General features: G+C 46.3%; 1 protein-coding gene across 2 annotated transcripts in view; it reads right to left on the reverse strand.

Annotated features, from left to right (window-relative positions):
- Positions 1-11655: 11655 nt before the first annotated feature.
- Positions 11656-15497, reverse strand: part of LOC143807835 (cytochrome P450 3A9-like) — a 118679-nt gene continuing 114837 nt past the window's right edge. The window contains exon 13 of one of the 2 annotated variants that reach the window (XM_077289798.1): positions 11656-12030. In XM_077289798.1, coding sequence (XP_077145913.1) covers positions 11941-12030 — 90 coding nt within the window. In that variant the 3' untranslated portion in view covers positions 11656-11940. The remainder of the gene's footprint in view (positions 12031-15497) is intronic. The other variant, XM_077289799.1, reaches the window with a different exon arrangement.

Below are 15497 nucleotides of genomic sequence, written 5' to 3' on the forward strand. Positions count from 1 at the left end.
CCGATTTTGTCCAGAGTCGAGTGCAGTCGGCCGATTATCGCTAAAAGTCGGGGATCGACCGAAACACGAAACCCAATGCAAGTCAATGGGGAAGCATAGTCGGCAGTGAGTGGAGGCCAGGAAAACACCTACAGTGCCCATTTTAATGCCAAAAACATCCATTCTTGTTTCTGAAGCTTGCCAATCTTAATTAACTGTATAATAATAGTTGGGCATAGGGAATTGGGGGAAAGTTGTGGGGGGAGTAGGGCTGGCTCAAGTTTTTCGTGGGCCCAGGAAATGCGGACTACGTCACGGCGGTGTTGCAGGGAAAGGTAAGTATTTAAACGTTGCAAGTGCTGTGATCCTGAGCAAGCAGGGGGGGGCCCACTCGTTCGCATTGCCACTGGCACAGGGCCCCTCAAAGTACGGCGGTGTGTTTGCATGGCGGGGGCGCCTCCCACCAGCAGCGACACTTTTGCGTACTCTGAGGGGCCCTGTGCCAGTGACGTCGCCAACGAGTATGCCCCCCCACCTGATGAAGGAACCTGCACTTTCATCTGCACCTTCCTCTTTGTCCCTGTGTAAGGTGGTATAACATGCGGGAAGGGGAACCTTACTTTCAGCAGGGTCAGATTCTGGCTGTGTAGAGTACAAGGGGAATGTAGTGGTCTAGGTCAATGTACCAGCAGACTCATTTAGCAGTGGCTGGGCAATGGGCAGGATGAGGAGGAAACAGATATAGGGCCAAAGAATAAAGTAGGCTACATGCAGTTCAAAATTGGTAACAGGACTAAACAGGCGGCATTGCTTTGTTCAGTGGAGTAGCAAACCCAAGAGCAGCAGACACTGTTTCAAGGGCCTAACCACACTAGTAGGCCAAATGCAGTTTAATATCTGATAGTATAGGGCGAAAGCCAGAATGTGGAAGCTCAGCTTTGTTCAGTTGAGGACAACACCAGGGAGGGGCAGACACCTTTAGTAGGCCGGAAAAGCCTATTGCATTTTTTAAAATGGTAATTTGGAGCAGAAGGTTGAAGCTCAGCTTTATTTAGTTGAGGGCAACACCAGGCAGGGGCACACAGACAGACACCTTTAGTAGGCCGGAAAAGCCTATTGCATTTTTTAAAATGGTAATTTGGAGCAGAAGGTTGAAGCTCAGCTTTATTTAGTTGAGGGCAACACCAGGGAGGGGCAGAAGCCGTTAGTAGGCCCTAACCACCATTTTTTTTTTTTTTTTAAAACCACTTAATGAGAGCCGGAAGGTTGAAGCTCAGCTTTATTTAGTTGAGGACAACACCAGGCAGGGGCACACAGACAGACACCTTTAGTAGGCCGGAAAAGCCTATTGCATTTTTTAAAATGGTAATTTGGAGCAGAAGGTTGAAGCTCAGCTTTATTTAGTTGAGGGCAACACCAGGCAGGGGCACACAGACAGACACCTTTAGTAGGCCGGAAAAGCCTATTGCATTTTTTAAAATGGTAATTTGGAGCAGAAGGTTGAAGCTCAGCTTTATTTAGTTGAGGGCAACACCAGGGAGGGGCAGAAGCCGTTAGTAGGCCCTAACCACCATTTTTTTTTTTTTAAAACCACTTAATGAGAGCCGGAAGGTTGAAGCTCAGCTTTATTTAGTTGAGGACAACACCAGGCAGGGGCACACAGACAGACACCTTTAGTAGGCCGGAAAAGCCTATTGCATTTTTTAAAATGGTAATTTGGAGCAGAAGGTTGAAGCTCAGCTTTATTTAGTTGAGGACAACACCAGGCAGGGGCACACAGACAGACACCTTTAGTAGGCCGGAAAAGCCTATTGCATTTTTTAAAATGGTAATTTGGAGCAGAAGGTTGAAGCTCAGCTTTATTTAGTTGAGGGCAACACCAGGGAGGGGCAGAAGCCGTTAGTAGGCCCTAACCACCATTTTTTTTTTTTTAAAACCACTTAATGAGAGCCGGAAGGTTGAAGCTCAGCTTTATTTAGTTGAGGACAACACCAGGCAGGGGCACACAGACAGACACCTTTAGTAGGCCGGAAAAGCCTATTGCATTTTTTAAAATGGTAATTTGGAGCAGAAGGTTGAAGCTCAGCTTTATTTAGTTGAGGACAACACCAGGCAGGGGCACACAGACAGACACCTTTAGTAGGCCGGAAAAGCCTATTGCATTTTTTAAAATGGTAATTTGGAGCAGAAGGTTGAAGCTCAGCTTTATTTAGTTGAGGACAACACCAGGCAGGGGCACACAGACAGACACCTTTAGTAGGCCGGAAAAGCCTATTGCATTTTTTAAAATGGTAATTTGGAGCAGAAGGTTGAAGCTCAGCTTTATTTAGTTGAGGGCAACACCAGGGAGGGGCAGAAGCCGTTAGTAGGCCCTAACCAAAGTTGAAGGCCAAATGCAGTTTAATTTCTGATACTATAGGCCGAAAGCCAGAAGGTGGAAGCTCCGATTTAGACAGTGGAGGACAATTTGAATTAGGGACTGCAGACAGACTTAGTAGGCTGTCCCCTGTGGACCATGCATCCACCACATCAACCCATTGCGCCGTAATGGACACGTAATCTTCCGTGGCCATGCCTACAGGTCCATGCGTCTGTTGTCAGGTGCACCTTTGTACTCACAGATTGCCAGAGTGCATGGACAATGCGGTCTTCTACATGCTGGTGGAGGGTTGGGATGGCTTTTCTCGCAAAAGAAGTGTCGACTGGTTAGCTTGTAGCGTGGTACAGCGTAGTCCATCATGGCCTTATTAATAGTAAATAAAATATATAACTAGGCTCTATGAACTTTTAAATAGGTTCCAGGGGTACACGGGCAGCATTGGTGTGGTCAGTGGAGGAGTATTGCAAGTAGGGGCTGCAGACAGGCTATCAAAGGCCTAAAATAACAAACAGTAGGCAGTCATGGCAGTTTTACATCGGTTACATGGATACACAGGCAGGCACTCCAGGCAGCATTGTGGTCAGTGGAGGAGTATTGCAAGTAGGGGCCGCAGACAGGCTATCAAAGGCCTAACATAACAAACAATAGGCTCATGGCAGTTTTACAGCGGTTACATGGATACACGGGCAGGCAGCTTGGTGGTCAGTGGAGGAGTATTTAAAGTAGGGACCGCAGACAGGCTTCAAAGGCCTAACATAAGAAAATGGGCTGGCTGTAGGCACTTTATAATTGGTTCCAGGGGTACACGGGCAGCAGTGGTCTGGCCAGTGGAGGACTAGTGGAAGGAGGGACCGCAGACAGGCTTCAAAGGCCTAACATAAAAAAATGGGCTGTCTGTAGGCACTTTATAATTGGTTCCAGGGGTACACGGGCAGCAGTGGTCTGGCCAGTGGAGGACTAGTGGAAGGAGGGACCGCAGACAGGCTTCAAAGGCCTAACATAAAAAAACGGGCTGGCTGTAGGCACTTTATAATTGGTTCCAGGGGTACACGGGCAGCAGTGGTCTGGTCAGTGGAGGACTAGTGGAAGGAGGGACTGCAGACAGGCTTCAAAGGCCTAACATAAAAAAATGGGCTGGCTGTAGGCACTTTATAATTGGTTCCAGGGGTACACGGGCAGCAGTGGTCTGGCCAGTGGAGGACTAGTGGAAGGAGGGACCGCAGACAGGCTTCAAAGGCCTAACATAAAAAAATGGGCTGGCTGTAGGCACTTTATAATTGGTTCCAGGGGTACACGGGCAGCAGTGGTCTGGCCAGTGGAGGACTAGTGGAAGGAGGGACCGCAGACAGGCTTCAAAGGCCTAACATAAAAAAATGGGCTGGCTGTAGGCACTTTATAATTGGTTCCAGGGGTACACGGGCAGCAGTGGTCTGGTCAGTGGAGGACTAGTGGAAGGAGGGACCGCAGACAGGCTTCAAAGGCCTAACATAAAAAAATGGGCTGGCTGTAGGCACTTTATAATTGGTTCCAGGGGTACACGGGCAGCAGTGGTCTGGCCAGTGGAGGACTAGTGGAAGGAGGGACCGCAGACAGGCTTCAAAGGCCTAACATAAAAAAATGGGCTGGCTGTAGGCACTTTATAATTGGTTCCAGGGGTACACGGGCAGCAGTGGTCTGGCCAGTGGAGGACTAGTGGAAGGAGGGACCGCAGACAGGCTTCAAAGGCCTAAAATAACAAACAATAGGCTCATGGCAGTTTTACAGCGGTTACATGGATACACGGGCAGCTTGGTGGTGAGTGGAGGAGTAGTGCAAGGAGTGTCTGTCCCAGTACTCCCAAAATATAAATAGATGTTAATGTCTCGCAAAACAACCAAAACAAAAAAAAAGGTGGCATACTTAGGTACAGGGGTGGGCTCATCTGCTGAGTTTCTGACATAGTAATTTGGCAGTAACTATTTAATGGTGCCAATATAGGACACAGACACAGACTACTTTAAGTTGCATCGTAGATGTCTACAAATTTGTATTGTCAGTGCCAGACATTGAATGATGTCAGCGAATAGACTAAAGATTGGTGGAGCTGTGCGACATAATTTTGCATGTGGTAGAGCACATTTTGAGCTGGGGTAGGGGGGAACTCTCTAGAGGCCGGCGGGACCGCCCCAGGGCCCCTCATGTTACAACGGTGTGTCTGACGTTGGGTGTGCACCACCACCGCCAGAGACACTACATTGTACTATGAGGGACCCAGTAGCAATGCCGTCAACCAAAAGCGAGCACACCCACCTCTTCAGACAAACAGCAGTCTCACGGGTGCTTGCGCCAAGTCGCGATACCACGGCCCCGTGTGGGGAGTTTGGCCATTTAGGGAGGTGTAAACATGTCGTATGCTGTACAATCAGCTGCAGCAAATTAGACATTAGAAAAGTAATTCACAGGCAAGAGCCTTTCATAGGAAAGCTAGGTGTCGGCTGGGCAAGGTGGGGCAAAAGATTTCGAAATCCAGTTGTGGTTCATTTTAATGAATGTTAGATCGTCAACATTTTGGGTAGCCAGACGAGTCCTTTTTTCGGTTAATATTGAACCTGCAGCACTGAATACTCTTTCTGATAGGACACTTGCTGCCGGGCAAGCAAGCTCCTGCAATGCATATTCTGCCAATTCTGGCCAGGTGTCTAATTTGGAGGCCCAGTAATCAAATGGGAATGACGGTTGAGGGAGAACATCGATAAGGGATGAAAAATAGTTAGTAACCATACTGGACAAATGTTGTCTCCTGTCACTTTCAATTGATGCAGCAGTACCTGTCCTGTCTGCGGTCATAGCAAAATCACTCCACAACCTGGTCAGAAAACCCCTCTGTCCAACGCCACTTCTGATGTGTGCACCCCTAACACTCCTAGTCTGCTGCCCCCTGGAGCTCGTGTGAGAACGATCACGTGCGCTGTGTGCTGGGAATGCCTGAAGCAAACGGTCAACAAGAGTTGATTGTTTGGTTGCTAATATTAGTTCCAAGTTCTCATGTGGCATAATATTTTGCAATTTGCCTTTATAGCGTGGATCAAGGAGGCAGGCCAACCAGTAATCGTCATCGTTCATCATTTTCGTAATGCGTGTGTCCCTTTTTAGGATACGTAAGGCATAATCCGCCATGTGGGCCAAAGTTCCAGTTGTCAAATCTCCGGTTGTGATTGGTTGAGGGGCAGTTGCAGGCAAATCTACGTCACTTGTGTCCCTCAAAAAACCAGAACCCGGCCGTGACACGCAACCAATTTCCTGTGCCCCCGGGAAAGGTTCGGCATTAAAAATATACTCATCCCCATCATCCTCCTCGTCCTCCACCTCCTCTTCGCCCGCTACCTCGTCCTGTACACTGCCCTGACCAGACAATGGCTGACTGTCATCAAGGCTTTCCTCTTCCTCTGGTGCAGACGCCTGCTCCTTTATGTGCGTCAAACTTTGCATCAGCAGACGCATTAGGGGGATGCTCATGCTTATTACGGCGTTGTCTGCACTAACCAGCCGTGTGCATTCCTCAAAACACTGAAGGACTTGACACATGTCTTGTATCTTAGACCACTGCACACCTGACAACTCCATGTCTGCCATCCTACTGCCTGCCCGTGTATCCTCCCACAAATAAATAACAGCACGCCTCTGTTCGCACAGTCTCTGAAGCATGTGCAGTGTTGAGTTCCACCTTGTTGCAACGTCTATGATTAGGCGATGCTGGGGAAGGTTCAAAGACCGCTGATAGGTCTGCATACGGCTGGCGTGTACAGGCGAACGTCGGATATGTGAGCAAAGTGCACGCACTTTGAGGAGCAGGTCGGAGAACCCAGGATAAGTTTTCAATAAGCACTGCACCACCAGGTTTAAGGTGTGAGCCAGGCAAGGAATGTGTTTCAGTTGGGAAAGGGAGATGGCAGCCATGAAATTCCTTCCGTTATCACTCACTACCTTGCCTGCCTCAAGATCTACTGTGCCCAGCCACGACTGTGTTTCTTGTTGCAAGAACTCGGACAGAACTTCCGCGGTGTGTCTGTTGTCGCCCAAGCACTTCATAGCCAATACAGCCTGCTGACGCTTGGCAGTAGCTGGCCCATAATGGGACAACTGGTGTGCAACAGTGTCATCTGCCGATGGAGTGGTTGGCAGACTGCGTTCTGTGGAAGAGCTGTAGCTTCTGCAGGAGGACGAGGAGGAGGAGGAGGAGGGGGTGCGAACGCCTACAGCCAACTGTTTCCTAGACCGTGGGCTAGGCACAACTGTCCCTAAATTGATGTCGCCTGTGGACCCTGCATCCACCACATTCACCCAGTGTGCCGTGATGGACACATAACGTCCCTGGCCATGCCTACTGGTCCATGCATCTGTAGTCAGGTGCACCTTTGTACTCACAGATTGCCTGAGTGCATGGACGATGCGCTGTTTAACATGCTGGTGCAGGGCTGGGATGGCTTTTCTGGAAAAAAAGTGTCGACTGGGTAGCTCGTATCGTGGTTCAGCGTACTCCATCAGGGCTTTGAAAGCTTCGCTTTCAACTAACCGGTAGGGCATCATCTCTAACGAGATTAGTCTAGCTATGTGGGCGTTAAAACACTGTGTACGCGGATGCGAGGATAAGTACTTCCTTTTTCTAACCAGAGTCTCATGTAGGGTGAGCTGGACTGGAGAGCTGGAGATCGTGGAACTTTCGGGTGTGCCGGTGTACATGGCAGACTGAGAGACGGTTGGAGACGGTATTGTTTCCGCCGGTGCCCTAGATGCAATATTTCCTCCTACAAAACTGGTGAGACCCTGACTGCTTTTGGCTGGCAAAGAAACCTGCACAGATACTGCCGGTGGTGCGGAAAATGGTGGCCTTACAGTGACGGAAGGGATGTTGCGTTGCTGACTAGCTTCATTGGCCAAGGGTGCTACAACCTTGAGGGACGTTTGGTAGTTAGTCCAGGCTTGAAAATGCATGGTGGTTAAGTGTCTATGCATGCAACTAGTATTTAGACTTTTCAGATTCTGACCTCTGCTTAAGCTAGTTGAACATTTTTGACAGATGACTTTGCGCTGATCAGTTGGATGTTGTTTAAAAAAATGCCAGACTGCACTCTTCCTAGACTCGGATCCCTTTTCAGGGATTGCAGACTGAGCTTTAACCAGATGGCAACGCTGTGCTCCAACAGGTTTTGGCTTTGACACGCGTTTTGGGCCAGATACGGGCCCGGCAGATGGAACCTGTTGCGATGTTGATGCCTGCTGCGGCCCCTCCTCCACCTCCGCTTCTGAACTACTGCCGCCTGCACCCTGTTCCCCCAATGGCTGCCAATCGGGGTCAATAACTGGGTCATCTATTACCTCCTCTTCGAGCTCGTGTGCAACTTCGTCTGTGTCACTGTGTCGGTCGGTGGTATAGCGTTCGTGGCGGGGCAACATAGTCTCATCAGGGTCTGATTGTGGATCTGTACCCTGAGAGGGCAATGTGGTGGTCTGAGTCAAAGGAGCAGCATAGTACTCTGGCTGTGGCTGTGCATCAGTGCACTCCATGTCAGAATATACTTGTAATGGGCATGGCCTGTTAAATGTTTCACTTTCTAAGCCAGGGACGGTATGTGTAAAGAGCTCCATGGAGTGACCCGTTGTGTCGCCTGCTGCATCCTTCTCTCTTGTTGTAGTTTTTGCTGAGGAGGACAAGGAAGCGACTTGTCCCTGACCGTGAACATCCACAAGCGACGCGCTGCTTTTACATTTACCAGTTTCGGAAGAGGAGGCAAAAGAGCTAGAGGCTGAGTCTGCAATGTAAGCCAAAACTTGCTGTTGCTGCTCCGCCTTTAAAAGCGGTTTTCCTACTCCCAGAAAAGAGAGCGTTCGAGGCCTTGTGTAGCCTGACGACGAAACTGGCTCCACAGCTCCAGACTTAGGTGGAATATTTTTATCCCCACGACCACCTGATGCTCCACTACCACTACCATCATTACCAGCTGACAATGAACGCCCACGACGACCTCTTGCACCAGACTTCCTCATTGTTTTAAAATCTTAACCAAAGTAACTTTATTTGTTGCTGTCAAACAACTTACACGGTGAGCTATAACTTCAGTATGATTTCAATATCCCTTAACAGGTTGGTGAGACCACAAGGAAAATCAGGCACAATGTTACACACTCTGTTTTCTGTGGCACAAAATCACAGAGATGACACACACGCAGGACTGTCACTCAAGCACTAATGTCAATATTAATCTCCCACCTAATTTATGTTTTGTTTTTTTTCAGGGAGACTTTAGAAACCAAATAATATTAAAAAAAAAAAAAAAAAAAAAAAGGCTTTCTATGGCCCACAATTAGAGAGAGAGAGGTGGCACACCCAGGAGTCAAGACTGGCACACAAGCTGAAAGGGCAATATTACTCTCCCACTGTTTTTTTATGTTTTTTTTTTTTTTTTCAGGGAGACTTTAGAAACCAAATAATATAAAAAAAAAAAAAAAAAAAAAATAGGCTTTCTATAGCCCACTGAATGAGAGAGAGAGGTGGCACACCCAGGAGTTAAGACTGGCACACAAGCTGAAAGGGCAATATTACTCTCCCACTGTTTTTTTTATGTTTTTTTTTTTTTTTTTCAGGGAGACTTTAGAAACTAAATAATAAGAAAAAAAATAAATAAATAAATAGGCTTTCTATAGCCCACTGAATGAGAGATGACACGCACAGGAGTGGCACACAAGCCCTGACTGAGGCCAATATTTTTCTCCCACTGATTGATGTAGTGTTTTTGTGTTGAGGTAGAATTTAGAACACAAATCACGGAAAAAATAAATAGGCTTTCTATGGCCCACTCAGTGAGAGATGGCACACACAGGGATGGCACTGTAGCAGAAATGCCAATCTTAATCTCCCACAAAAAAAACAAAAAAAAAACAGGGACTGTCCTACAATTACTATCTCCCTGCAGTAATCTAAGCCAGGTATGGCAGGCAGCAATAGGAGTGGACTGATGCACAAATTAAATAAAAAGTGTGGACAAACAAAAAAGATAGCTGTGCAGAAAGGAAGGAACAAGAGGATATGTGCTTTGAAAAAAGCAGTTGGTTTCCACAGTGGCGTACACACAGCAATACAGCTATCACGGAGCCTTCTAGGGCAGCCAAATGAGCTACAGCGCTGAGGGGAAAAAAAAAAAAAAATAGCTTCCACAGTCCCTGCACACCGAAGGTGGTGTTGGACAGTGGAAATCGCTGCAGCACAAGCGGTTTGGTGGTTAGTGGACCCTGCCTAACGCTCTCCCTGCTTCTGACGAAGCGGCAGCAACCTCTCCCTAAGCTCAGATCAGCAGCAGTAAGATGGCGGTCGGCGGGAACGCCCCTTTATAGCCCCTGTGACGCCGCAGACAGCAAGCCAATCACTGCAATGCCCTTCTCTAAGATGGTGGGGACCAGGATCTATGTCATCACGCTGCCCACACTCTGCGTTCACCTTCATTGGCTGAGAAATGGCGCTTTTCGCGTCATTGAAACGCGACTTTGGCGCGAAAGTCGCGTACCGCATGGCCGACAAGCACAGGGGTCGGATCGGGTTTCATGAGACGCCGACTTAGCCAAAAGTCGGCGACTTTTGAAAATGATCGACCCGTTTCGCTCAACCCTACTCAGAGGTATTCTTTGCAGCATGAGATGGGGCATTGTCAGCATGAAGATGATTTTGCTCCTGAAGGCAAGTTTCTGCTTTTTAGACCATAGAAGAAAGTTGTCAGTCAGAAACTCTATATACTTTGCAGATGTCATTTTCACACCTTCAGGAACCTTAAAGGGCCTTACCAGCTGTTTCCCATGATTCTGGCCCAAAACATGACTCCTCCACCTCCTCGTTGACGTTGCAGCCTTGATGGGACATGGTGGCCATCCACCAACCATCCACTACTCCATCCATCTAGACCATCCAGGGTTGCTCAACACTTATCAGTAAACAAGACTGTTTGGAAATTAGTCTTCATGTATGTGTGGGCCCAATACAACCATTTCTGCTTGTGAACACTGTTTAAGGGTGGCCGAATAGTAGGTTTATGCACCACAGCAAGCCTTTGAAGGAGCCTACACCTTGAGGTTCGAGGGACTCCAGAGGCACCAGCAGCTTCAAATATCTGTTTGCTGCTTTGTAATGGCTTTATAGCAGCTGCTCTTAGCGTACCGTCTCACAGCGGCACTTTTGTCGCTACGACGGCACGATCCGTGACATTCCAGCGATATCCATACGATATCGCTGTGTCACACGCAGCAGCGATCAGGGACGCCGCTGAGAATCGTACGTCTTAGCAGATCGTTTGGAACTTTATTTCGTCACTGAATCTCCCACTGTCTTGCTGGATCGTGTGTGTGACACCGATCCAGCGATGCGTTCGGTAGTAAACAGGGTAAACATCAGGTTACTAAGCGTAGGGCCGCGCTTAGTAACCCGATGTTTACCCTGGTTAACATCGTAAAAGTTAAAAAAAACAAACAGTACATACTCACATTCCGGTGTCCGTCAGGTTCCTTGCCGTCTGCTTCCCGCACTGACTGACTGCCGGCCGTAAAGTGAAAGCAGAGCACAGCGGTGACGTCACCGCTGTGCTCTGCTTTCACTTTACGGCCGGCAGTCAGTCAGTGCGGGAAGCAGACGGCAAGGGACCTGACGGACACCGGAATGTGAGTATGTACTGTTTGGTTTTTTTTACATTTACGATGGTAACCAGGGTAAACAACGGGTTACTAAGCGCGGCCCTGCGCTTAGTAACCCGATGTTTACCCTGGTTACCCGGGGACTTCGGCATCGTTGGTCGCTGGAGAGCTGTGTGTGTGACAGCTCTCCAGCGACCACACAACGACTTACCAACGATCACGGCCAGGTCGTATCGCTGGTCGTGATCGTTGGTAAATCGTTTTGTGTAACGGTACCCTTAATCCGATGAACTTGCCTGGCAGAACTCTTCCTCATTATGCCTTTATCAGCACAAACACATTTGTGCTCAGATACAGCCACAAATCTCTTAACAGTACGATGATCACGCTTATGTTTTTGGAAAATTTCTGATGTTTTCATCCCTTCACCAAGGCATTGCACTATTTGATGCTTTTCAGCAGCAGAGAGATCCTTTTTCATTCCCATGTTACTTGAAAACTGTGACCTGCTTAATAATGTGGATCATCATTTTTAAGTAGTTTTCCTTTAATTAGAATCACCTGGAAAACCAATTTTCACATGTGTTTAAGATTGATTTCAGTGATCCATTGAGCCCTGAGACACAATACCATCCACGAGTTTATTTGAAAAACAAAACAATTAAATCTTTATGACACTTAAATCCAATTTGCATAATAATTTGGAACACAGTGTATATATAGTACAGGGTCACAGTTGGCAATAGGAATAATTACTGCATGATCTGATATCAAATTCAGAGGTATATGTGCTCTTTAATAATTTTTTGTACATAACAAAAAGGAATCTTGCATTTTATTTTAACTTGATTCGATTGTCAAGTCATATAAAAGCCCTTCAAATATAGACTTGACTGCATGAGCTATGAGGGACCATATGTTTTTGCTGCTCACTCATCAACTTTACTTCTGGACACAAATTTTAGAACAATTGGTTTCTTCGGTTGCATGAAACTTTGAGTGCTGAACTCCATTGGTACCTGTTAAACAGAAAAATACACAGTGAGATATCAGCGAAGCACAACTCCGATGAAGGACAATTTTGGGTATAATAGTTGTTAACCAGAGCTTTTTTCGGTTTTGCATTTTTGTTTTTCGCTCCTCTTCTTCCCAGAGCCATAACTTTTTTATTTTTCCATCAATATGGCCGTGTGAGGGCTTGTTTGGTTTTATCATGACGTGTACTAGAAAACGGGAAAAATATTCAAAGTGAGGTGAAATTGCAAAAAAAGTGCAATCCCACACTTGATTTTTTTCTTTGGCTCTTTAGCTATGTTCATTAAATGCTAAAAAACTGACCTGCCATTATGATTCTCCAGGTCATTACGAGTTCATAGACACCAAACATGTCTAAGTTCTTTTTTATATAAGTGGTGAAAAAAAAAAATTCCAAACTTTGCTTTAAAAAAAAAAAAAATTGCGCCATTTTCTGAGACCTGTAAAGTCTTCATTATTCGTGATCTCGGATTGGGTGAGAGCTTATTTTTGGAGCACCGAGCTGCCGTTTTTAATCATACCATTTTGGTGCAGAGAAGTTCTTTTCATCGCCCGTTATTGCATTTTAATTCAATGTTGCGGCGACCAAAAAAATGTACGGTAATTCTGGCGTTTTGACTTTTTTTTTATCGCTACACCGTTTAGCAATCAGGCTAATCCTTTTTTTTATTGATAGATCGGGTGATTCTGAATGCGGCAACACCAAATATGTTTGGGTTTTTTATTGTTTTATTTTGAATGGGGTGAAAGGGGGGTGATTTGAATTTTTTAATTTTTTATTTTTTTTCTATTTTTAGCAACATTTTATTTTTACTTTTGCCATGCTCAGGTGATGCTCAGACCGCCTCTATGTAGGAGAATTGCAGACTTGCTATGACCGCCGACCACAGAGTGGCACTCACAGCAGACCTCTGGCTGTCATGCCGACACACCGGTGACCCACGATCACATGCAGGTCACCGGTTGCGTATTTCAGACACGATTGCCAGAAATATCATTTAAATGCCTCTGTCAGCGTTTGACAGCGGCATTTAACTAGTTAATATCCAAGGCGGGTTGCGATTCTGCTGTTCAAAACAGCTGACATGTCCCGGCTTCGATGTGGTCTCACCTCCAGAGCCCAGATCAAAGGCAGGGATACTGACATTGGCGTACTATTTCGCCCGATGTCAGTAAGGGGTTAAATACGATTTTCATCAATCTCTCACGGAATACAAGTACAATTTCAAAAAATTAAAAAAAGAGTTTCAAAGAACATTTTTTATCACATAAAATGAAAGTAAGGTTAATAATAAAACTTTGATTACAAAATCTTCAGTTTTACTCAACTAAGTTGTTGCAAAAATGAGTACACCCCACATCAAAAACTACTACTTCTAGTATTTTGAATTATTTCCTTGATTTTTAAAGACAGAACCAAGTCTTGTTGCCATGGAATGAACAACTTGGTGACATATTACAACGTCTATCTTTTTTCAAGAACTAACTCCTTTAGAGTCTGGATGCTGGATGGAAAGTGATGCTTAACTTGTCTCTTTGGAATTCCCTACAGATGTTCAGTTGGGATCAGATCACGACACATATTTGGCCACTGAATCACTTTCACCCTGTTCTCTTTCAGAAATGCAACAGAGGCCTTAGGGTATGTGTCCACTTTCAGGATGGCCGGTGGTTTGGACGGAGCGGCAAACTTGCTCTGCCCAAAGCTCTGCCCCCTTCTGGAGACGCGATGATGCCGGATGTGTTCATTGCACACATCCGGCATCATCGCACCCCACACATAGGGCCCTGTGATTTACCTTTTTTTCACAGCCGCCCCCCCCCCCCCCCCCCGAAGAAGCCCACGCGAAACGCGCGTAGGGTTGCACGTGCGGCCGACCTGACACGAGATGGGTAAGAAATAATCACTTAGTTAAGATATCATGTATGCATGCCATGGGAGGGTATTGATAGTATAGCTTGACACTAGTGGTCACTATGACTCTGTGAAAAGTTTTTATAGCTATCCCTGGTATTAGCACTTAAAGTATAAATTATACTTATTGCACGAGCACTTTTTTCACTTTTTACCAATTCTGGTTTCTTACCTTGGTGTCCGGTCGGTCCGCATGTGGTGCTGCTGTTTTTGCTTCAATACATCTGATGTCCTGTTTTTATGTTGTTATATACATTTTTACAGTGCCATATATGTAATTGTTTATATAATAAACTTTTTGGATTTTACTACTTTTTGGTGGATTTTGTCACTCCAATTCTTCTTCTTGTCAAAAAACCTGTGTGGAGTGGTTCCATGGCTAATGCCTGTGGTGGCCGGGATATGTAGGCCTGCGGTCACCGGTGTTTATATGTACATTTATACTGTCCTAAAGGTCTTTTTGTTTTCTCCTGTGATTTACCTTGCGGCGGAGCAGCGTTGCCGCAAGGTAAACGGACATGCTAAGATCTAAAAAGACGCGCAGCATGTCCGGAATCGCAGGGCCGCCGGGTGCGTGTTACCACACATAGTGGAGACGGGATTTCATAAAATCCCCTCCACTATGCTGTAACATCTGGACGCTGCGGTTTCAACGCGTGGACACATACCCTTAGATGTCTGATTTGGATCATAGTCATATTGAATAAGTGCACATCTTCCATGGGCATGGCATAATGGTAGTATCTTCATTCAATATACAGTACATCTGTGAATTCACGATAGCATCAATACAATATAGCTCCCTCACACCAGGAGCATTCCCAACATAAGTGTCATGTCGGACGCTGTTCAGACCAGGTCGTCCGACAGACAGCGTTAATTCCGCTTTTGACCACTATTTACTCATAGGCGTCTGCTAGATTTTGTCTAGCTGTTCCGGGGTTAATTTACCTGATCCTCGGATTGGAAGCTGGGCCATTTCCATGGCCTTTAAATAGTTCTCCTGATCATTGGGCATCGCCGATTATAGCTTCTGTCTTGCGTTGTTATCTCGGTCTGGAGTGGTGAGTTGGTGGTTGGAGATTCGTTGCTGGTGGTGTATATTCCTTCATCTTATTTACTCCTTCCTATATTTGTGTTTGTTTTGCCCTGCACATTTATAGTGTATTCCTGAGTGTCTGCGGCGTGGTGTATATTTTCCTTTATCCTTGTCTGTGCTAACTGTGGGTATTTAAGTATTACCTCTTCACTGGGTGGTGGGTGGAGGTTTCAGCCTAGGGCTGAGCTCAGGAGTTAGGATGAGGTTCGAGGCCTGAACATGCACACCATCAGTGTAAACTTCAGGTAGAGGGTCAGTCAGGATTTCCCTAGACTTAGGGAAATTGCAGGAGCCCGGGTTATTAGCTCTTGCTCACCTAGTCTCTCCCTGACAATAAGGCAGTGCCACTACCATCTTTCATGCTAGGCACCATACATTTTTCTTTGTACTCCTTACCTTTGTGATGCCATACAATTTTGAGCCATCAGTGCCAAAAA

Source organism: Ranitomeya variabilis, chromosome 2, assembly GCF_051348905.1.
Source record: "Ranitomeya variabilis isolate aRanVar5 chromosome 2, aRanVar5.hap1, whole genome shotgun sequence".
NCBI classification, from domain to species: domain Eukaryota; kingdom Metazoa; phylum Chordata; class Amphibia; order Anura; family Dendrobatidae; genus Ranitomeya; species Ranitomeya variabilis.